The 24477-nt window shown below is 37.8% G+C and overlaps 1 protein-coding gene across 4 annotated transcripts in view; it reads left to right on the top strand.

Moving 5' to 3' along the window:
- SORBS1 (sorbin and SH3 domain containing 1) overlaps positions 1–21021 on the top strand; it is a 291490-nt gene extending 270469 nt beyond the window's left edge. For 3 of the 4 annotated variants that reach the window (XM_074295931.1, XM_074295929.1, XM_074295930.1), the window contains 3 exons: positions 14144–14202; positions 15462–15574; positions 18090–21021. In XM_074295931.1, coding sequence (XP_074152032.1) covers positions 14144–14202; positions 15462–15574; positions 18090–18157 — 240 coding nt within the window. In that variant the 3' untranslated portion in view covers positions 18158–21021. Of the gene's footprint in view, positions 1–1503; positions 2272–13401; positions 13462–14011; positions 14203–15461; positions 15575–18089 lie in introns of all 4 variants that reach the window. The other variant, XM_074295928.1, reaches the window with a different exon arrangement.
- Positions 21022–24477: the final 3456 nt, after the last annotated feature.

The raw sequence follows: 24477 nt of genomic DNA, 5'->3' as shown, positions 1-24477 counted from the left end.
AAGCTCTACTTGGCCAGCTTTGCCTCTTTGGAGGAGGAATTCATTGTCTGGGATTATCTTAAATCTCTGCTTACTGATCACACTAATTCACTTGAAATACAAACTGTGATATTCCAAATCAGAGCTATAACCCATGACCTTGAGTCCAAAAAAGATTGAGAGTTAGTGAAATTTACTGTCATAAATTAGATTATAATGTACATATTAAACAGATGAGAGAAGGGACTTTTAAAAGGATTCAGGCTATCTGAATTATCTGAGGATATTCTTGCTTTTATTCTCATTTCCTCAGATATGCTTTAAAAGCCTTCCCTTACCCATGGACTTACTAATAAGCTCAAGGGAATAATTCAGATCGGTCTTCACAGAGGGGCCCCTGCCACCTCCTGGTTAGTTGGAAAGTCTTTTAAGAAGCTTTGTAATCATTCATGTGATTCTGTGAGATTCCACTATTGCATAAACCTCAGTGAGAAACTCTTAGAGGATAAGATGACTATTCAAATAACTCTCTGGAATATTCATTTAGGACTCTTTCTATTAGGGAAATAAAAATCCAATAATAAATAAATAAATGATATTAACAGTATTAATATCATACATGTCCATGGTGCTTCAAGGTTTACAAATCACTTTGCATACATTTATTCATTTAATGCTGATAACCAATGTGTGAGGTAGGCTAAGCAAGTATTATTATCCCCATTGTACAGATGAGGAAAATGAATCTCAATGAGGACCTACAATAACATGGCCAATAAGTGGCAAAGCTAAAATCGAGCCCATGTGTTCTTAAATTCAGTATCATTTCCATTATACCTTTCTCCCCAAGGATGTACCAAAACAAAGAAAGAACTCCTTTATGGATATGGAGGCTCAGGTGAGAAGTTTTGAGATATGCTTAAAAATAATGGGTTGATAAAGGTCAAGTTTCTTAGAATTCAGCTCTATGAGCTTAAAATTCTAGATCATTGGCCTATAACAATAAGGTAGAAAATAACATTGTTATCCTAATCTCAGAGTCTCATTCACAGAAGTGAATTTTGAGTGGGAAAGAGGTTTTCACTATGCTATTGAAACTCTCCAAACTAAGGGACTAGAATTATGAGTTTTTACACTGGTCTTAAGAACATTTTTCTATACCCCATAGTATTTCTCCCGAACCACTCTAATGCTCTAATAACTCTAATCCACCCCTAACACAGACACATACACACAGAACCCTTGGTGGACATTAGCCATGACATTTCTTTTACGATTATACACCAAGGCAAGTATTATAGTCCCTTTGTCTTTATTGTATCTATCCTTGCTCCAAATAGAATTTCCTTTTTGAAAAATGGTGTGAGTTCTGATTGTCTTTCCATTTCATTTCTCTCTCTTTTTTTTTAAAACTCTTGGGAATTATTTAGGGTTTTTTTATGTTCTAAAATCTGATACCTTTTTTCTTTTGTTATGCTTATTTCTTCCTTTCTCTTTCTTTTTCTCTTTTTGTTTCCTCTTAAGTTTCCAAGTCGTGGCAAGTGCCACTCCCCAGCACCCCAATCTCTGCCTTACTCACGTCAGGTGTTGTCTCCTGAGATGCAGGCCATCACCTCTGAGTGGATCTCCCTGACTGTAGGGGTTCCAGGCAGAAGTACTCCAGCTGTGACCCCACCATTGCCCCCTCTGCCAGAGACCTCTCTTTATAACACTGAATACTTTACTTCCTCAGCCAGGGCTAGCCCCACTCTTTCAGTAAGCCTTCCCCATTCTAGTATCTCCGATCGCTCTAGTCCAAGCCCTTGGGTTTCTCCATTCCCCCCTAACCCTCACAGACCGTCTTCCACCATTCATAATGTCAGTACTAGTCTTCAGTCCAACGAAGAGAATATTATGTCCTCGCCATCCCCTGGGGTTAAATGGGATGCCTTCTCCCAGCCGCAGCTTGGGAACTCCAATAGTATTATCTCTGAGCTTAGCGACGCCATTAGCAATCAAGCCAAGTTCCAACAGTGGCAAGAAGAAAACAGACAGTGTTCCAGGAAGCCTCATCAAGAGGCAAGTGAGCACTGCCCTGATGGATCCAGGATTTCTAAGAAGAGCTGCTTGAAGCCATCCGACCTGGTCAAATGTATGAGCCCAGAACAGAGACTCTGTGATAACACCCTTGGGGAAAGTCACTCCTGCCAACATCTTCTCAGCCCCCCTCACAGAAGTGAGTCTGGGCAAAGAGATACCAGTGCAGGGGCCAAGCGCGCTGATACGAGAGAGAATCAGAATGGTGTGAGACAGGTAGGCCAGCAGCATGGTTTTGTGTGGTGTGGAAACCTGAACTTACCATCTGTCCCATGTGGCCGTCCTGCCTGACTCCCAGATCTGGAAGGGTGGGGTATCCAGCAAGGGGAGAGTGAGCAACCAGCTAGTTCTTGGCATCGAGAGCCCCTAGCCAGGAAGGGCAGCCCTGTGTGCCCCAGCATGGTTAGATTGTAGGGCATGAGAGTGGTGTGAGTTGGAGAGCGCTTTATGTTTTTGTCTCTGGTGAGTCTTTCAGGAGATGGAACCCTCCCCTCCAGGGTGCCTTTTAAACATAATAGGAAAGGCCGGGAGGAAAGCTTTCTCTCTGTTTGTGTGGCTGTGTATTTGTTCTGAGAAGCAAAGCACAAGAGGAGGTCTCCCTAGATATAGCTCATTCCTGTGTCTAATTAATGGTGCTGAAGACACCAGTTATTTCTTTTAGTTTGAAAATATATAGATACTTTGTTTACATAACTCCATAATATTTGATGGATGGGTAAGTGGGGAAAAAAGGGGACTGGATTCAAATCCTCCCTCTGCTTTTTCATGTTTGTGCAACTATGGACAAGTCACTTGATTTCTTAATGACTCATTATGGTTGTGGTTTACTTGTTTCAGTCTGTCTGATACTGTGTGACACCATTTGGGCAGAAATACTGGGATGTTTTACCATTTCCTTCTGCCGACCCATTTTACAAATGAGGAAGCTGAGGCAATCCAGGTTAAGTGACTTGTCCAGGATCACATAGCTAGGAAATGTCTGAGGCTGGATTTGAACTCAGGAACTAGAGTCTCAGTATCCTCAACTATAATGCTTCTACTATCCCTTCCGGACAGTTACATTTCCTTTACTCGGTGCTCCTACAGGAGGCACTTCCTCTCCCAAGGACACCCAGCTCCCTGTCCCCAAGCATTGGAATTGAGATCAGGTCCTGCCTTGGATAGCTAATAGCGGTGGAATCTGGGCAAGTCCCTTAAGATGCTCTTTTTACTCATCTCAGGGTTGGGGATAATATTAACCCGGATCCTGGCTGGCTTTAGCATGGGTGAGGGAGAAGTGGTCTGGAGAACCCTTGATGTCCATGGGGAGCCGGGGGAGCCCCCGCCAGGTGGCGGCTGGCCTCAGGATTTCTACTTGGGCAGCTGGTACCACTTGCCATCTCATCATCCCAGCCCAACCGCACTCGGAGGCAGCCCCGCCAGAGCCTTGGGCTGATGGGACGTCTCTTCTAGGTTGGAAGAGTATCGAGGAAATGAACGACTCTTATCAAATCCTCCTTTTAATTTCCCACTGGGGGATTTAGAGCATTGTCCAGAGCTGATGGAAAGCTCTCTGGAGGAAGCCCCCTCCAAGCCAATCCACTGGAGCCCTGAGAAATCCCTGGGACAAGCAGTAGTATTTCCAGCCCAAGATTAGGACCCATCCTTGTGGCAAACATTAGACCATGATAAGAGCAGACAGGTGGAAAAGTGCATTAAGTTCTTATATCAATTAATCATCTATCAATCATTAATTAAGCACCTGTTCTGTGCCAGGCACTGTCCTAGGCAATGGAATATGAAAACATATCCAGCAAGTTTATGTTCTACTGGGTAGGGGAGGTCATCAATTCATAGTCTTCACAGCCAAAGAAATTCAGAATATAACAGGGGGAATCAGAAAGAGCCTTTGAAAAGAAAGAGTGTTCAAGATGAGTCTCAAAGGGGTGCCAAGAAGTAGGATGTTTTAGGCATGAGTTCTGCATGTGCAAAGGCATGGAAGCTGGAGATGGAATACCAGGTACAGGGAACTGTATGCAGACCATTTTGGCTGCATAACATTTGTCAAGCGCAGCAACATGTAATCAGCCTGGAAAGATAGAAGGGAGCCAGATTGTGATGGCTTTTCAATGTTCCAGACATTTCCTCACTACATGTAACTATAAACTCTACTAGGGATCAGCTAGAACCTAGAACAAGGGCAATTAAGTTCTTTCAAAATAACTTTTCTTGCCTTTCTGGTGCACTTAAGAGCACTCAAAACTCAAATCCTAAAGACCTTCAATGGAAATGACCCATAAATTCTACTGTTCAGATTCTAGGACATAAGTGACCCAGGGCCAAAACTAGGGCAGGGCAACTAGAGATTGTCTTGGGGCCTTGAAATTTATAGGATCCAAAATATTTTAATAATGATTTTTTAAATATGCAATTTAAAATTTTGTTACATTTATATATATATATATATGTATATGATAGCATATGCACTCCTTTTATAACATAACGAGTGAAGATTAACACTAAGCTAGTGAGAATAATTTATACTAGGAGACAGTGGACTCTTTACTATCCAGCCTAGACCCATTCTCATCTGTTTTCCCCTGACAATATCCTTCTCGGTAGCTGCCTTGACATATTCTAGCATCTCAATCTCTTTTACCATGTCATAGTCTTGGGGTCTTCTTATGTTATTCTCACATCACAGGTTACAAATCAGATTTTGGTTGTCTGCCCAAGGCACCAAAATTGCTAGTTATGGTTCACTCTCCCCTTTTGTTCTCTCACAGTTTATATAACAATCAAATCTCTAACTCAACCTCTTTTTTCAATAGAGCTGAAACAAGCCATTTTGCTTTAAGTTGAATATTTGTGACGTAAATGGAACCCTTTTGGTTTGGCAAGTCATAAGCAAGGAAAGAAAAAAGTCCATAAAATTATACTTCTTTACTCATTCATTTCTTTGACAAAACTTATTGAAACATGAGTCTTTGACTTATTCATAGAAAAGTTGCTTGCTGCAGTGGGTAGAGCAGGGAGATAACTTGGAGCCTAAGAGACTTAGACTTCAGTCCTACCTCAGATACTTTTTAAATGTGTAACTCTAGGCAAATCACTCAAACTCTTTAGGCCTCAAATCGTTCATCTGGAAGATGGGAATAATAATAACACCCACCTCACAGGATCATTGCTGACTGGCTGAGTGAATGGATGAAAACAAAAGCATTTAAGTGACTTGTTCTGTGGCACAGGGCTTATAAGTGTCAGAAGCTGGATCTGCACTCCGATGCTAGTACTCTATCTACTCTATCACCTAGTCTCCCTCTCTAGTTAGCTTGGTAAATTAGTTATATAATGTTTAAATTACATTTCTTTTTGTTTTGAGAGCTATATTTTCCTTTAACAACAGATCTAGTTCTTCAACAAGATAGTAATAGATGGAAAGAATGGCAAGAAGATGTGGGTTACACTTCTGGTTCTGGCACTATTAATATGACTTATACAAGATTTTTCCCCTTTTTGAGCCTTATTTTCCTCACCTGTAAGAAAAATTTCTAAAACCCTTTCTAGCTCTAACATTCTATTAACTAAAAACAATGTGATTAAGAGGGAACAAGAAATATGATTGTATGGTTGGGAAGAAGAGGTGGAGTATATTATAGACTTCCAAGGTAGGGGGTAGATGTCTTCTCTGAAGGGAAGTTTTGATTACCCAACTTTTGCATCAGCTCAAAAAAAGTAATATAGCAGGTTAGAACTAGCAAATGAGTTCTTAGAAAGAAGTAAGGAGCCATTCTGGCTGCAAAAGGGAAAGGAATAAATTAATTAGGAAGTTAAAGGGAAGGGCAGCCTTGGAAACAGTTACATCATTATCATCCAATGACCACCTAGCTTCCATTGAATGTAAGGCACTATGCAATTACAGAACGTTAGTGAGACTCATAGCTTCCACTCTTTAGGAGTCTCTATACGAAAGACAAAACAAATAAACACAGAAAGAGCATGAGAGGAGAAAAGAAATAGAAGGCACTTAGGATTCTAAAGGAAGGAGGGAAGCCAGCCAAACAAAGAGCATTAATCTCCAGAAAACCAGCTTCTGTAAGCTTTGGGGAATCTTTAGCCAGGGGCCTGAGGGAAGGAAGTTTAAGCAGTGAAAGAATCCAGAAAAACTGGATATTCTTCAAAGAAACAAACCTCTTTCTGGGCTTAAGAAGGGTAGGAAATCAGCAAGTGAATTGACTGAACAAAAAACTCAACAGAGATAGTGTAAATAAGAATCCCCCCACCTTTGGAAGCAAGGTTATCCCACAAAAAGATGAGTTTCAATGAACACTGCATGCACTGAAGTGTGAAATTGGGAAAAGAGAGGAGAACAATAGGATGCAAATTGGGAGCAAAGGCACATGGGAAAATATCATTAAACCACAAATAGCAGAAGAAAACATTTTCTTCTCACCCAGTGGGAATGATGAATAGATGACACACAAAAGTATGAAGTATTTAGAATACTTTTGTTGGAGTTTTCACACTAAAAAGAAAAAGTCTAAGTATTTTAAAGCAAAGAGGATGGGAGACTAAAAATGTTCTCTCCAAACCATGTGTTGTATGAGGACAGGGACTGAATTTTATCCTCTCTGTCCCAACCCTATATTTATCTAGCCTAAGAATTTACACATAGATTTTTAATTTAATTTAATTAATTTAAATGGAATTTAAATAAATTTCAATTTGGCGTGCATTTATGAAGAATACCTATTATATTAGACACAGTGCTGGATGCTAAAGAAACAAAGACATGAAAAACAGCTCCTACCCTCAGAAACTTTGCCCTCTGCAAGCAATGTAACATTTATAGAGATGGACAACTATAAGATAATTTTAGGGACGAGATTATACAAATAAGAGCAATCAGGAAAGCCTCGCTGTTGGAGTTGCTTCTTTGAGAGGAGCCTGAATCCCTGGAGTACAGGAGAACCTAGTCAAATGTATTAAAATGGGACATGGGATGTTGAGACCGGGGACAATAAGTCAACCAGTTTGACTGGAATGTGGAGTACATGAAAGGAATGATTGTGAAATATTGGGAAAGATATTCTAGAGCCAGTCATGAAGGGCTTTCTGTATTAAACTGAGGAGTTTATATTTTATCCTAAGGGCAATAAAGAGCTTCTTTGAGAGCTGGGAAGTTTCAGGTGCTTTGTTTGGCACCTGTTTGAGGCATAAATTGCAGAGGAAAAATTAGAAATCCAATTGAGAGGCCAATGCAATTGAATGACAAAAGATAATAAAGAGGCAAGTATGAGAGCAGTCATGGCAGTATAATTGGCAACCAATTGAATAGAGTGAGTGAGGAAGATGGCAGAATTGCAGATATTACATACCTAGGTGACTGAAGGAGGGTAGTAGAAATAAGTCTGGTTGAATGAATCATAGATTAAAATATGATGAATTACAGACAAGTAAGCATTATTTTTCCCTTTTAGCTTAAGAAGGATTCCAGGGTTTAAAATGGAAAATTCTATAGGTTGAGGTTATAAACCAAATGCAGCAAGATGGTCAGTGATTTGACCTTTCACCATCCTAAGAACAGATAGATTCTGGCCGAGGACTTTAGATCCTTTTTTAGAGCAGTTTCATTCAGAATAGTGAAGAATAAATTAATTAAGTAGTTGAAGGAAAGCAAAGTTTTGGAAAGAGTCACTTTATCATCATCCAGTAACCATTGAGCTTCTGTTTAGAACTCAAACTAATCTATAGAGTTTTTCACTTGTTGGCAGGAGTTCTAAAAAGACTTATGACTGAGAATGGCATAGAAGTTTACTATTTATGTGATGCAAGCAAGTCATTTCACTTTGGGGCCTGGTTCCTCACATTTAAAATGAGGTGCTTGAATAAATTCACCTGTAGTGTCTCTTTGAGCTTATGATCCTCTACTTCAATGGTCCATGAAGATTCTCAGAAGGGACAGGGCTGAGTCTTTGTTCCAATTCATATTGACATAAATCCGAAGGGATCTAGCTAGAACTAGATCAGTCTTGAGATTATAACTAATTACCAAATACCACCTCACTGTAGTCAGTCTAGAGATCTTAAAGCCTGGGGTCCTTAAACTTTTTCCACTCAAGACCCTTTTTTACCTAAAAATTTTTTATACAACTCAAGGTATATAGTCTATAAAACAGGTATATAAACCAAATTTTTACTGATAATAAATCATAATTTCACAACCCCCACATTCAGTTATAGACCCTATATGGGGCTGTGACCCACAATTTAAGAAACTTTGAAATACCCCAATTCACTCTTTTTTAACAGATGAACAAACAGAACCAGAGAGGAGAAATTATCAGGAAGAATGTGTGTTGAGAAGGCTTAAGGGCAAAGGACATTTAGAGGGAAGAGGAGAAAAAGAAACAGGGAGAGAGAAAAAGAAATCTAAAGAGGAAGGACAGGGTGATCCCCAAGCAAGAAAAGAATGCTGTTTCTAGAGTAATTCTAGAGCCAAGGAAAAGGCAAGTTTCAAAGTTTCTCCTTCATGCCTTCTCATGACTCCCTGCTGTTTGCATTGTATTTTTTGGCTTTGAGTCACTGGAACACATCCAGAAATATGTAGAATAGAAAGCATGCTCATCAGGCTTGGAACACCCTATTGGGGCACCAAGGGGAGGAGGAATGAGCAACCCTTTAACGAACATGATCAGATTTCAAAATGACCTTGGTAACTTGAAGAAGTCATAAGAAGCAGAGAGAACAAAGTACTTACTAGGGCAGGGTAGTTTACATGGGTGGGAGGGAAAGGAAATATTCATATCTCACAGGGGTTTCTTACAAAAAAAAAAAAACTGGTAATAATAATAATAACGACGAACACTTATATAGCACTTTAAGGTTTGCAGAGTATTTTGCAAATATCTCATTTGAACCTCACCACAATTCTAAGTGGTAAGTGCTATTATTATTCCCATTTTACAGATGAGGAAACCTAGCAGTACAGAGGTTAAGTCCCTTGCCCAGGATCACACAGCTAATAAGCTTTGGAGACTGGATTTGAATTTCCTGATGCCTGATCCAGGACTCTATCCATTTCACCATCTCACAGATTTATTCTTAGACATGGAGATCATCATGATTTTCTATAAGATGGTGATTCACCATCTTATAGAGCAGTGAAACCATATGTAAAAACATGTGGTACGTACGAGTCTCCAGCCATTGGGTTAATGGCAGTAGAACTGAGTGAAAGAAGCAGTTGCCCCAGTAAAGAAGCAGCATCAGGTCTCTTCACAGATCTATGAAGGCAAAACGAGCACAAGGCAGGGATTTCTTGAGAGGGTGCTAAGGTCATTACAGAGACTGTGTGTCTGAATCCCTGACTAGGAGTGGAGCATTGTCTTCCCTGGTAGGTTGGTATTATTGCACCAATGCTAATCAGATGAGGAACTAACCCAGTCTTTGTTTTTACATGCATTTTAATAAAACCTGTTTTATGTCTCTGGTCCTTCCAAATAAGTAATACCTTACATTTGTATATGACACCAGATCCTGTGGCCGTGAGCAAATAAATGCTCTAAGCAATTATCTAAGACTACATGTTGCAAAGGAGGTGCCAATCTGCAATGATAGTGGGAATTTCCTCTTCTGGGAGTTCCTCGGACAGTGAAATCTCAGGTCCCACCCTTGGTCCCACAGGACACTTAGAAAGCATTTTCATGTACATTACTTTATTTGATCCTGATAAAGAGCCTATGAGAAAGGCAAGATGGATATTACCTTATTACATGACAAACTTGAAGCTCCGAATGGCTCTTGTTTGAGGTCATCTGCTGCTTATACTAGAATTCCCATCTTTTGACTCCTGCTAAGTCCATTACATTCCATCACATTAATGAAGATAATTATGCTGATACTGATACTAATCAGTTATGGGCACAGGTTGACTGAGACTGCCCAACTGAATGAGTCTTACTTTTTTTTTTTCCTTTCTTTTTTGCTCAGGCAATTGGGATTAAGTGACTTGCCCAGGATCACACAGCTAGGAAGTAAGTGTTAAGTGTCTGAGGTCACATTTGAACTCAGTTCCTCCTGACTTCAGGGCTAGTGTTCTGTTCACTGGGCAACCTAGCTACCTCTTAATTATTTCTTATATTATTTCTTAATTGCAGAGTTAGGATTTGTTTTTAACTATTTAAAAATTTTTCAATGAATAAAAATCCATTTTTTTCTCTCCCATCCCTCCCATTGAAAAAAAATCATAAATTACAAAGTTGACTTGTTTCGTGTTGCTTAAACTAGGCATTAGAATTTCTACTTACATTTCAGCTATATAATAATAATTTTAATAGAAGATCAATGCTTGCCTGCCTCACCTATACTTCTTAGGGGTTTCCTTAATTGTCAGTTATATTTAATTTTAGGCTTGTGCAATCTATGCACTATGTCTCTGTATCATTGTTATTTGTATGTATGTCATAACCTTAACTGCTTTATAAATTGGAGTGGTGACCAGTATCTACTCTAAAATTTATGTTTCTCCTGATCTTAGTATTTTACATATATGGATATTTAATGAATGTTTGTTGAAATGAATAAAAGTGTCAAATAAAATGTGATAAATTGCTTTTACTGGATATAGTAGCGGCAAGAAATGATGGAGGACTTGTAGCTGCCTGTGGTCGATTCTAAAATTGTGGCAGTGATATGTGTTAGTACAATGTTCTCTGATGAAGTTAAAAATGTTCCCCAGGACAGATCCCCTTATTGGATGTTCCATATATCACTAAACATTTCTGTTTTCTATTTTGTGAGGTTATAACTCCATGTTGCCCTTTCATGGAACCTTATTTCTCTGCGTCTGTCTTTCCTCGCTCTTTTTGATTTTGCATAGAAGTGACATTCAAAGTTAAGCCCCAGACTTGGAGAAAGGATCAGTTCAGCCTCCAAAGAAGGACATTCAACTTTTAAGCCAACTTGAATGGTCTACCCATATATCTTCATGAAGACATTGATCTTATTATTTAAGCATATGATCACTCCAGATCAAGAGCCTCTCAATGTCTTTACTTCTTATGCACAGTTATGGACAGAAAGACAGACAGACAGAGATAAAAGCAGGAGAGATTCCCATTGGTTGTTAGGTAGCCACAATTGACCACCAGGGTAATAATACATCATTGACCATCATTGGAAAGAGTTTCAGAGGCAGAGAGTAGGAAGCTTTCCATCCTGAGGTTCTTAAAGCCATTGACAGCCACCAAGTTGAGAACAGTTTAAACATCCATGTGCTTGAAGGCAAGGTCTTAGACCAAATGAGTTCTTGGGCTCTCTCATAATTTTGTGTTACTGATATAAAAATGAATCCCCTGTTTTGCCTGGAAGTCTCTAACTGCATGTATCTGGGAATATAAGGGAATAGGGTGGAATGGAAATGTTTTATAGCAAAGTCTATACACATATATGACTAAATGTAGACATAGCACCTTTGGTTGTGTAAATGTGCTTGTGGCAGAGTTTGAATAAAAATATCCAAGAACCAGGCATGGTAGGTATAAAAAACTTATTCGATTGATATACAATTTTGTAGTCACTTTGAAGCTTTGTACTACATCAGGAATAACCCTGGAATCAGTCCTTTAACAGACACGCCATGCTTCCTGTTTTTGTTTGCTTTGTCTTGAGGATCTGTGGGTGCTTTGTTGTCAGCAATAGTGGTTTTGTTATCGCTTGGGTTTTGTTATTCTACATTGTTTCCATGGAGTAAAGATAAGTGTTTTCCCATTGGAAGACTTGGGTTCAAATCTACACTCTTCTGTTACTTACCTCTCTGACCTTCCACAAATTATTTAATCTTCCTAGATCTAATTTTTCTCATCTGTAAAACAAGGATTTGGTGGATGGGGAGGGTGGAACAATAGATGAGAGGACCGGTAAATTTCCCATCAACTCAAAAATTCTGACCATATGTTCCTCGAATTAAAGTCTGAAATCACTCTCTGAAGGGGGCAAAGAGAATTAATTCTTTAAAAACAAACTCATAGAACACAAGATTTTCAGGTTTAGAGTAGAAGTTTGCTGGAGTTTAAGTGTATCAGAATCTTTGCTTTTAACTATCATAACTATCTCACAGTTGCCATGAAGCCCAGTTTGGAGGGAAATGTATGCAAAGTGCTTTGTAAACTTTAAAGCCTTCTATAAATAGCAATATTTAGCATTTTTATTGGTCTAATTGACTTTTAGCAAATAATTCCAAATCCATTTTCAATGACTTTGCCATACTACTCCAGTATCCCCTCACTGAGTCATTCAATCAAAATCTGAAAACAGAGACAGTTTTCTTATTGAGTAAGACTTCCTAGAGACTCAGATGAAATCCTTTTAGAAAGGAAAAAAAAACTGTTTTGGATAATCTTCCTAGAATATAGTACTACTGCCCTTTTAGGTATCACAGGTTAATATATAAAATACTGAATTTGCAGTCAAGAAGATGTGGATTTGAATCTTGAATAACTACTTTTATAATCTTGGCCAAGTTATTTTGCCTTTTTGATCCTCATTTTCTTTCATTGTAAAATAGTAGAGACTATAGATTGGAGAAAAATTGTCATAAATCATTTCTGAGAAACCTTCCAGCTCTAAAAGTTATGACCTAAGCTCCATTTTTAGTCAGTGTAATATTTATGACTAATACTTCTACTAATGATGTCATTGTGCTCTCCTGGGGCTTGAATGCAAGAATGTTTCACAGAGTGCAAAAAGACACAAAGTATATCTAAAGTTATGCTATAACAAGATGTGTTGTTATAACATTTTCAAATGTATATAAAAATGTTTCTGGAGACAGATCCCCTTATTGAATGTTCCAGATATTACTCAAAGTTTCTATAAAAGTCACCCTCTCCTTATTTTTGAAAAAAAGATATAAAATAGCACCCTCTTCCCCAAAGGAAAGACAAATAGTAAGACAAGGACCCCTACTTTGTTTCTCTATTCCTCCCCATGTACCAATCCCAGTCTTGCCCTTAGTGAGTGGCCATGTGGCCATTAGCAAGACAGGTTAAACCCAATCCTTCCATCTCTGTTCTCTGAGTCTTGTAGGGCAGTGTTGTTCATTCATGGTATCCACAGCTGTTTCTCCCGTTTTCCATTCCATCGCCTAGTTGCTTGCTTCCTAATTCTTCCAACCATTGCTTTGTGTTTCTGCAACAACAGCTGGTGGTGTGTGCAGTGTCCAGTCCATGACCATGGACCCTCATGGTCTTCTGAATGGGATGGGGTTTGGTCTGTGTGTTTCTGCACCGTGCTCTTTATTTTGAATTCTGACCAATATGACATCTGCTAAAAATGTCTCCCTTATAATTTGCTTGGTGATCACAGCTTTCACATCATTCATTGAGCACAGGACCAGATCTCACAGAGTCTGAAAAGAGCTACGTGGTAAGATTGCCTGTTGAATAAGATTGTAGCTTGTTTAAAGAGAATATTTATTCTATCAAGTGATGGTTTGTCAGCCTATAAAGCTACTAGCTACAGGAATGATAGTACTGTGGTTTAAAAAAAAAATGCAGGTTTTAGGGTTGCAAACAAAAGAGAGGAACTTAGCCGCAATAACGTGGTCACTATAAGTAAGAGTGGGATTGGATTAAATTTTCTAGTGCATGACTGGGTATCTCTCCTCACCTCCCCCTCCTGAAGTTATCCTGTTTATAACAGCTACTCCCTGCTTACAGACTCTGCTGCTGCTTCTGCTGCTTATTTGAATATTTGTACTAAATCCACCCTTTTTCTGTATCTCACCTGTTTTTTCATGCTTACGCCTGGATCCCTCCTGCTCTTCACTTCTGGATATGTTGTTGCCTGGATCTTCAACTCTGTTGTTTTCCTGGACTTCATCTGGAATGTCACATCTCTTCCTATCTCTCTCTCTTTTTTTCCCCTTGTTGACCATTTTATGGGGGTTGCTGGATTTCCTGGGGCCACCTCACAGGAAGCAGTTTGCAATGAGATCATAAACATTGCCGAAAAGTCTGTTCATTACTGCAGTACTGTTTCTCATCCTCTTGACTTTCGTCACAAGGTGTCTCCTACTGACAATAAATCATCTCTCATCATTTCTCAGCAACCTCAAGCCCAGCAGCGCAGAACCACCTCTGACAGAAGTCAGAACCTACAGGATTTGTAAGTCACTTAAGCCCTCTATATCATTACTTTATCTGGTTAATAGTACAAGAACTGGCTTCCTTATATACTTGCAAGACCCTAGTATTGAGAGAGAGAGGGGAGAAGGAAGAGAAACACAGTAATAGTGAAAGTGAGAGAGATAGAGACAGACACACACAGAGAGACAGAGAGAAATACAGAGAGACAAAGACAGAGTGAGAGAAGATAAAGAGGAAGAATGAAAAAAAAAAAAAAAAGATAGATTAGCCAGTGTATGTGGGACCAGCAGCCACAGGGACATTCCTGAGAATTTTGAATAATTCCATTTCCAAAAAAATGAGAAGTCATCCTGTATCCTAACTTCACAACCCCTAGGCAGAGAGGAAGAGAGGATATGACTCTTATTTCTTACCTTTCTTCTGGTCCCAAGACAAAGCTGGTCAGGGCTTTTTAAACCTTTTTCCACTTGAGATCCTTTTCACCCAAGAAATTTTTATATGATCCTGGGTATATAATTACACAAATTAAATATTTAACAATAATAAATCATAAATTCAATTACAAGACCCCACATGGGATCTCAAACAACAGTTTAAGAAGCTGGGCTCTAGGGCAGTGTTTTTGGGAAAGAGTTATAATGAAAGTCACAGATAAGGAAACCTCTTTAATTTAGAATTTTCCCTGGCATCTCAGCTAGAGATTGCTCCCCACACCCCCATAATTAGAATGGCAAGATATGAACAGATTGCTTGGCATAGTAACTTACCTTATAATTAATCACATATTTTATATATAGGGATTTATATTGTAAAATTAGGTAAAATGGCATAGTAGATAGAGTTGACCATGGAGCAAATAATTCTTGGGTTCAAATCCCATTTCTAACTTCCAGTGACCAATTGACTCTAGGGGAATTTCTGAACCTCTTAGAGAGCCAAATAACTACCTAAGACTGTAAGTGGTAGAGTGGGTGTTGCTCTGTATTGATCAAAAGAATTTCTTTATGGGGTGTTCCTTGTACTAATGAAATTACATGTCATTCCTCCCTCCTCTTTCTTGCATTTTTTCTTTCTTCTCTCCTACAGAGAAAAAACAAATTCACAAAACAATGCATTAATTCAGTTTATCTCAACTACCAGAAGCCATGGAGCCAAGAACATAGATAGTCCAAAACATTTTTTTTTTTTCTAGGATGGTTTTTGAAAGGACCTTCATCTTTGAGTCATCTCAGTGGGGTTCAAGTCACAAGGTATATTTTAAATCTCTTTCTCTTTTAGATATAGCTACCAAGCATTATATAGCTATAAACCACAGAATGATGATGAGTTGGAACTCCGAGATGGAGATATTGTGGATGTCTTGGAAAAATGTGATGATGGTTGGTTTGTTGGTAAGTAAATTTATCATCTTTTATTCTCTTTTTCATAGAATCTTAGAGGTAAGAACCCTAGATGTTATCTTATTCAACCTTCTACCCTATGCATAAATCTTCTTTGGAGAATCTATATTATTAAACATCTAGAACTTACTTGAACACATCCAGTGATGGAAAATTCATCACTTCCCAAGGCAGCCAGTGGGGCATCTCTGATTGTTAGAAAGTTCTTTCTTTTGTTGAAGTTGATCCTAAATAGGCTTCCTGTAACTTGTGCTCACTGATTTTAGTTCTGCCTCCTATAGCCACATGGAATAAATTTAATCTCTTTTCTATGTGGTTCTCTTCAAATATTTGAAAATGGCTGCCATGACCCAGGGAAGTCACCTTTTCCACAGAATAAAACAATGGCTTCAACCATTTGCTATATGAGATAGGTTTATATGTCCATCTTCCTGTGGATAAGCTCTGGCTTAGTCATGTCCTTTTTTATTTCCTCTATCTTTCTTTTCTTTCTTTTTTCTTTTTTCTTTCTTTTTTTCTTCCTTCCTTCCTTCCTTCCTTTCTTTCTTTGAGGAAATCAAAGTTAAGTGACTGGCTCAGGATCACACAGCTTAGTGTCTAAGATCAGCTTTGAACTCAGGTCCTCTTAACTCCGGAGCTAGTGCATTGCACCAACTAATTATCATAGTACTCTGTCCTTAAACCATAGCATACAAAACTGAACACAGTGGCCCATGAATTATCTCAGCAAAGAAGAAGTCAGTGGAACTATCACTTCTCCAATTCCAAATAAAAGATTTATTGACCTTGTGTCCATTTTCATTTCTTTTCAAAAAACTTCCATTGTTCACCATATTAGTAGTGTTACAGATAAGAGCGCAAGAAGTGTTGGCCTGGTATGTATGGATTTTTACCAGGCAAACACATGATCATTTATTCCTGATCACTAATAGATTTAATTAAAGCAAACACCTTAGTTTAAACAAACTAATGATTAGTTTTTGTAATAGAAATGCAGACTAGAACCTAAAGCTAATTAATGTGTTGCCTGGCACTATTTTTTTGTGCAATATGTGTGTGTGTGTGTGTGTGTGTGTGTGTGTGTGTGTGTGTATGCACACGTACTTTGGCTGTAAATGTATGAGTGCAATGTCCAAAAATGTTTATTGCATTTTTTTAGCTTTAATAAATGAAATATGCTTTTAAATAAACTGGTAAAGTTTAAAACTGTACCAAGTCCTTTGGATCACACTATATATCTTAAGAGAATCAAAAATATATAATTGGAAGTCAATCATTCAGCCACTAAGTAGTTGAGGCCTTTCCTGCTTGCTTGAATATAAAGTAGGATTTAGCAATATTTTCTCCATAAAGTTTCATTAAGGAAAAATTCAAGTATTATTTTTTAATTCCTTTAAGATAAACAATGGCTTGACAATGTCATTTCTCATGTTTTCACCCACAATTGCTAGAGGTTTTCCCTTTCTCCAAAAACTCTAGATTCAAGAAAAATTTGAAACATTATTGGGACAAAAGTTTTTGAATCTGAGACATTTTCAAGGAAATGGTTTTTCCAGCCCCTCTTAGTCACCATTTTATATACCTAAGACAACCTCTGAAGCTGAAATTAGCCAGAGGAGCACTTTTATTCAGAAGCATAAGAAATATCCATTCCAATCCCAGAGGAAAGGGAAGCAATTCAAATTCAAATGGAGGCAACTCAATGAGCTAGACCTTTTATGGCCTATGGAAATGATGACAAGAATCAAGACTAATCAATAGAATAGAGGAAGCAATTCTGGGCTTAATATTTCTCAGAGTGATTTATTCCCCTTCCTTGAGGAAGGGTACTGAGCTAATGGGCTTTAAAATGGTACTTTTATTAGGATGATACTCTTGGCTATTTAAAATCTAACAGAAGTGGTCCTATGGTATGTAATAGGAAGGGTATGGAAATAAGAGTCAAATCTGAAGTCAAGTTACTATTAGGAGAAAAGTGACTTAGCTTCCACACCTGCAAAGTGGGAATGATTATGCATATACTACCTGCATTATAGGGTTAGTATAAAGCTCAAATGAGATCATGAATGTGAAAAGACCTTACAAACTCTAGAAATTTACATTGTGATTTTGTTGTGTATTTGAAAGTGCATAGATTTGCCGTTTCATGTATAATCATCTTTTTTATTGTACTGTGTTATGGAAATGCTTTTTTATTTCATAAAATTAAAACATAAAACTAAACAAATATTAAGAAGTATCGACATTTGTGTATGATATGGATAAAGCACCATCCTTGGAATCCAGAAGACTAGGTATCTAAATTAAATTAAATCACCTCTGCTGCTTAACTAGCTGAAAGATTATTCTAGTCCTGTCTCAGCTGTCCTGGAGTTAATTAAATTGAGCTTGGAACTCTTCCCAGAATTTCTAAAACCAAAAAACCTGCCCTTCCCAAAGCAAGAAAGTCCTAACTCCTCACTCACATTCTTATTTTCTGTTTGTTTGTTTGTTTGTTTGTTTATAGGTACTTCCAGAAGAACAAGACAGTTTGGTACTTTTCCAGGCAACTATGTAAAACCTTTATATTTATAAGAAGCCTGAGAACCTGTGATTGTTTTTTATTGGTGGATGAAACAGAACACAAAGCAATCTCTTTATCTCAATGTTGAATCAATAAGTCGGTTAGTGCAAGGATGAAGTAAGAAGTCTTAGAGCGACTTGGGGAAGTGTTGGGTTTAAAGTGTGAGCCTCCTAGGGCTTTGGCTCATTAACAGGCTTCAGCAAATGTTTTTTGAATGAATGAATGTATGTGTGTACGAATGAGCTATGACCCAGTTGTTTGCTGGGTAACTAGAAGCAAGCCAGACTTCAAGTTTACATAACTGCCTTGTTAAGCCCTACCAGTCCTCCTTCTCACTCTCCTGTGGTGAGTTGACATGGAACTGAAGGAAAGAAGCAAGTAGCCCCTCATCCTCTGTGTTTGGAGGACAATTCAGTTCTAGCCCAGTCCTGGGAGTGTTGATCTAAATTGTGGGAACCCATTTGATCTGATCAGAGAAGCCCCAAGAAAGCCAGATCTGATCCAGTTTGGGGGGGGAGGGGAAAGGTCCAATCTTTATTGGGTTTGGGAAACTGGTTTGATCAGAAACTGCTAACTTCCCCCAACCTATGCCTCTCTAATCTGCCAAAGAGTTGGTTTAGAAGGCTGTCCAAACTCATCAGACTGGACTTTCCGGGGCTATTCTGGACTACAGTAACATTCTTAGACTGCCCCAACATGGATCCACACTTTTGGGACTTTAGTGGTAAGGGGAGGGATAGTGGAAATAAGATACCATTTGATGTGGGACTCTACTCTTTCACCCCAATCACCACCATATATCCCAGTGTTCTGACAATAAAGCATGTTACATTTGCTTGTAAGAGTTGGAAGAAGTAGATCAGAGGAACAAGTTGGATTTTGCATCTGGTTATTGTAAAGTTGATCTATAGCTTATTGGGAGAACATGCAACCAGTCACTATCTATATATACATACACATGTGTATATATTCTTGGAATTTTTACTAGATTACCTTCAGAGAGACCAAGTTTTAATTTGTTTCATGACCATCACCGACGTTTCCAACCACACCATATATCAATCACTGAAATGTGCAAGAATGTCTTACAGAAAACAAAGAATTGCATTCAAAGGAAACTTTCCAAGTTATTTTGATCTAGAGTAAGCTTCAACTCTCTGAGTACATAGTCACTTCTTCATTACACTAGCCCTGTGTGCACTCTGTTGCTCCACAGTTTTGGTTTTTGCCCCATATCCTCAGACAGAAAATGTCTAGGGTAAAACTGGGAGGAGATAAATATTACCCATTTTGTACCCTATTCCATATCTCAGTGATGTCTCACCCACCCTAGTACACCTCCTCTATCTTTCACCTTAACAGAACCTGTTCTCAGAAATGAATCCGACAGACTTATTCCCAATGACATATAAGTGACTAGTTAAGGTTCAATCTATTGCCCCTTCCAAGGAAATTTGCACTTTAAGAAGGCACAAAGCCTTAAGCAAAGGAATGAAGCTCTCATAGGGAAACCAGAATTGGTAGAGGAGAAATTACTGGGCAAGGGGAGCCCTTTTGATGCCTCAGAAGTCATATCACACAGGCAGCCACTGCCACCAGATAGTAGGACTACTTTTTTTGGCATCTTGCTCTCTGCAGGGAATTTAGTAAAAGCATATGTGTGTACATGTGCACAAGTACCCGCATGTCCATTCATTTCAGCACTATGGCATTAGAATTCACTTTGAAGTGGAAGTCTTGCATTAAATAACTATTTCCTGGTCTGTTTTGGATACAGACTGTTGCTGATAAAATATTAGACCATAGCTTTTATGGGGGGTGGGTGCTTCTCCATTAGATAGCTAACTTCAAACACCTCTAGGAATACAGCTAGAGAATCAAACCAATTTATAAAGCTACATTTTACACATAATGCCAGTGACATATATTTGTACATCTCTGAAATCTCCAGTTTAACTCCCATATTTTCCCATATGTTTAATAATAAGGAAAAAAATCCAAAAATTTGCATCAAATTTCTGCTTCCTACATATCACAGAACAAGTGGCCAAAATTTCTAGTGGCTACTTTGTCTTGAGACATTTAGGAATATAAAATCCTTATTTTTATGCTTACAATGTTTATACAGATTTATTAACAGCAAGTACATCTAATTGATAGCATGACTTGCAATACATTTTGATATCTTCCCCATGCTTTGGGGTCTAAAACCAATATCAACTAAAAAACACTTATCTTTTGCAGTCTCTCTGGGATCAGTTTAAAAAAAAAAAAAAAAAGAAAGAAATCACATCCTCAAGAAGTGGGACTGTACATATGTATATTTGTATAGACCATGTACTTACCTTGTATAGAAAAAATAATTTTAACAATTTGAATGAAAGGAAGACAGTAAGGAAGTCATTAAAGTTTTTTTGCATTTTTATTTAAATGAAGGAATTCCAAGTTAACCCCTATGAATTTTTTTTTTTTTTTTTTAGCACAAGAAGACACTTGTAAAATGTTACAGCTTTTAAAAAAATCATCATTATGGGGGGAAGGGCAATAACTCTGATCCTCATTTATGGTTTAATTTTTTTTTCCTTTGCAGTCTTGTTTCCCCGCAGTAATATTTAGTCCTGTTGCTAGACTAGATTAATATGCAAATTATATCATGAAAGAAAAAAATAACTGACTTTCTATGTAACCAGTTAATTTAAAGGATTGCCACTGAAACAAACACAGAGAGCATGTACTATACAGACACAGATCTTGTGTTCATTTATTTTTCTTTATTGCAGTGGACTATGGTTTATTTGATAATAAATAGACGTGTTGAATTACTGCTACATTTCCTGTACAGACTATTTAATAAACCTTATTCCAATTTGCGTGGTACACGTTTGTTCTTACTTCTTATGGTTTTTCTCTTCCCCTTCATTGCTGATCTCCTGAGATAAATGTTAGCTATTCTAGCTTCTTAAATCCTATTCTAATTTTAATTCCTTATAACTGGGTTTCTGCTTATGTCACTGTAGTGACATATGACTTAGCACAATTCCTGGAAAGTAGTAAGTGCTTAATGAATGTGGTTTGTTGGCTTATTTTGTCTCCAAGATTACCACTGATGAGTTCTTAATGCAATCTAGTGAGGCTTTTCTAAAGCCTTATCCATCTCAACTTCTTTAGGGTTTATGACATCTAGACCATCTATTTCTAGCTAAATACACTAGTTAATCACAATATGTAATTTATGACTAACAGAATTATATTATAAAAAAGTTCATCTTCTCCCTTGCTTTTTATAATGATGCATTTTGTTGTTGTTGTTGTTTTCTTTCTGCTTCTCTAACCATCTTTTCTATTTCTGGGTTTGTTCCTACTCTCTTTTCTCAGTCCCTTACCTATGGATTTCCCCCAGGATTCTGTCTCTACCTCTATTCCTTTCTCTCTCTATTCTTTCTTTATGTGGACTATGCTTCTGTGATCAAATAGATCAAGCAAATTTGAAGCACTCTTATGAAGAGTACTGAAACAATAGTAATTATCTTCACCTTCCAATGACCCACATCCTTTAGGAAGCCATGGCTGACTTATCAAGAAAAACAGTAGATTTGAAATCTGTATTGGTTAAACAAGATTGGTGATCTTTAAAAATCATTCAGGAGGGGCAGCTAGGTGGCGAAGTGGATAGAGCACCAGCCTTGAATTCAGGAGGACCTGAGTTCAAATGTGACTCAGACACTTAACACTTCTTAGCTGTGTGACCCTGAACAAGTCACTTAACCCCAGCCTCAGGAAAAAAATAAAAATAAAAAATAAAATAAAAATAAAAAATAAAATAAAAATAAAAATCATTCAGGACCAGAAAAAGACAACTAAAATAGTTGAGGGAAGGATGGACACTGTTCTATTTTTTAAAAATCATTTTTATTGAAGCTTTTTATTTTCAAAACATATGCAAGATTAATTTTTTAACATTGACCCTTGCAAAACCTTGAGGAACACTATTTTATATGGATAAACTAATAAGATGACAATGTCAAGGAGTAACAAGATATTATCAAAGTCAATAGAGACTATAAAAGGATTAAGTATGGATTTGACCACCAATTCCTAGAATACCAGTCAATCAAGATTAATTGCCAATTATGTGCTAGATATTGTGCAAAGTGCTAGGTAAAAAGAGGTAAGAGAATCCTTGCCTCGAGAAGCTCCCAATCTGCACCAGTAATGGAGACTACCACATAAAGTTTTAATGAGGCCATTTAAAAACAAATTTTTAAATGTACTTTTTATCATGGTGGTAAACTTGAGCTCATTAAGCTACAAGGTGATCTTGGTGGAAAATAAATATTTGAGAAAGATTAAATTAAATTAAATTAAATCCCTAAGGAGTTATTTAAGAGAAGTTAAGTGGATTTGTAAGCTGGATGGAGGGCTGGCTTCTGCCTGACTACAATTGAATTGCCAAAGACTGGAGACTAGAATTTCCATATCAGAGTTGGATGAAATTGAGTAAAATCATAGATCTTATAGAAAACAAAAATAAAAGAAGGTTCAAGGTTCTATGTCATTTCAAAGGCAAAAAAAGTAGGATGGGGAAAATTCTAGAATGGGTGGGGAGGAGAAGACAATGAAATAAGCAAAGGCCACAGTGAGGAAGCAGCTGAATAGGTACAATTTAATTCAACAACAAACATTTATTAAATACTAATTATGTACAAAGCACTGTGGTAGGTACTGGGGATATAAAGAAGAGAAAAAATATAGTCCTTGCCCTCAAAGGGCCTATATTCTCTCAAAAAGAAGATGAAATCTACATGTCATAATCCAAGATTGGGTCCTGTACAGGAAAGGAGGATACCCAGATAAAGGAAATCAAGCAGTATGGTAGCTGAAGTCCCTATAAAAGGGGGAAATATGAGATTAGGCTGGGAGCATATGGTGGTCTACCCTGTAGAATCTCTTAAGTGCCAGGCTAAGAAATTTGAACTTTGTCCAGTAGTCAATAGAGAACCATTCAAGGGTTTTGATTAAAACAGTAACCCTATCATATATGGGCGAAAAAAATTGGGGCAGTGATATCATGAATAGAGGATTGAAGGTGGGCAAGACTGGAAGCAAGGAGACCTGCATCTGTAATCCATATAGTTACAAATGGGAAAGTTACAAAAAGGGAAGAAATCCATCCAAAAGATTTAGGAAATATAATTGAAAAGACTTGATAATATGAGAGTTGGGAATAGAAGTTAAAAAAAAAAAAATGAAGCATCAAACAGAGATAATTAGATATATGTTAGGGTCATTGACAAGAAGAAGGAGCAGATTTGGGGTTAAATTCTTTATTGGATATGTTAAATTGGAGATTCTACTGGCATATCCAGGAGATAGTGGTTAGTTCAAAGTGTTCTAGTTCTAAAATTCAGGATTAGCGGTTTTAACTTGAGAGATCAAAATAATAATTGAATCTGTGGAAGTAAAGTAGAATTCAGGATTAGCGATTTTGACTCAAGACATCAAGGTAATAATTGAATTTGGGGAAGTGAATGAGATTACTAAGAAGAAAATATTTTTAAAAAATTAAACTCAAGAATGGATCTTGGGAAATAACCACCCTAAGAGGACAGGAAATGGAATTAAAGAAGGTATGATCGGAGAAGTAGGGTGGGAACTCAGACAATGAAGTACTTTATTGATTCCCTGAGTTAGAAATAGTCGTTCCTTTCTCTAGCCTACTGGTGGTTCCCTGACCTTGGCATTCCATCTTTTGTCTCCTTGAGCTTGCAGACTGTCCCTGCTACTCCCCCCTCCCCACCCCTATGTCCCATCCTTGCCCCCATGCCTGGAATGCATGCAATTTTAAAATCCTTTTCTTGTTGAAGGCTCATTTATGTGCCACTGCCTAGGTGAAGCTTTTTTTTTTCCCCATAGTGAGTAATATTTTCTCCTTCCCTAAACAACCATGTCTGTACTTAGTGGTTTACGTAAATTCCACCCAATGGACTAAAAGCTCATGCCCATTTTCTTTCTATCACTATTGTCTAGCACTGTGCCTTACATTTGGTAGGGTGGGGGAGAACAAGGATTTAATTGCTTTATGTCAGGCATTCTGATAAGTGTTCTAGAGATAGTTCATTTGATCTTCACAACAACCCTGGGTGCTATTATTATCCCATTTTACAATTGAGGAAACTGAGGCATACATTTAGGTGACCTGCCCTAGTGAATATTAGGCCAAATCAGAACTCAGGATTACTTGAGTCAGGATCCAGCATTCTATCCATTGAACTGCCTCTACTCAATGCTTTTAAAAGTGCCAGTTGATTGTACATTAAATTTCAATTTTGTG

The sequence above is a fragment of the Sminthopsis crassicaudata genome, chromosome 2 (assembly GCF_048593235.1).
Source record: "Sminthopsis crassicaudata isolate SCR6 chromosome 2, ASM4859323v1, whole genome shotgun sequence".
Lineage (NCBI taxonomy): Eukaryota > Metazoa > Chordata > Mammalia > Dasyuromorphia > Dasyuridae > Sminthopsis > Sminthopsis crassicaudata.
This window is presented reverse-complemented; position numbering and strand designations above follow the sequence as displayed.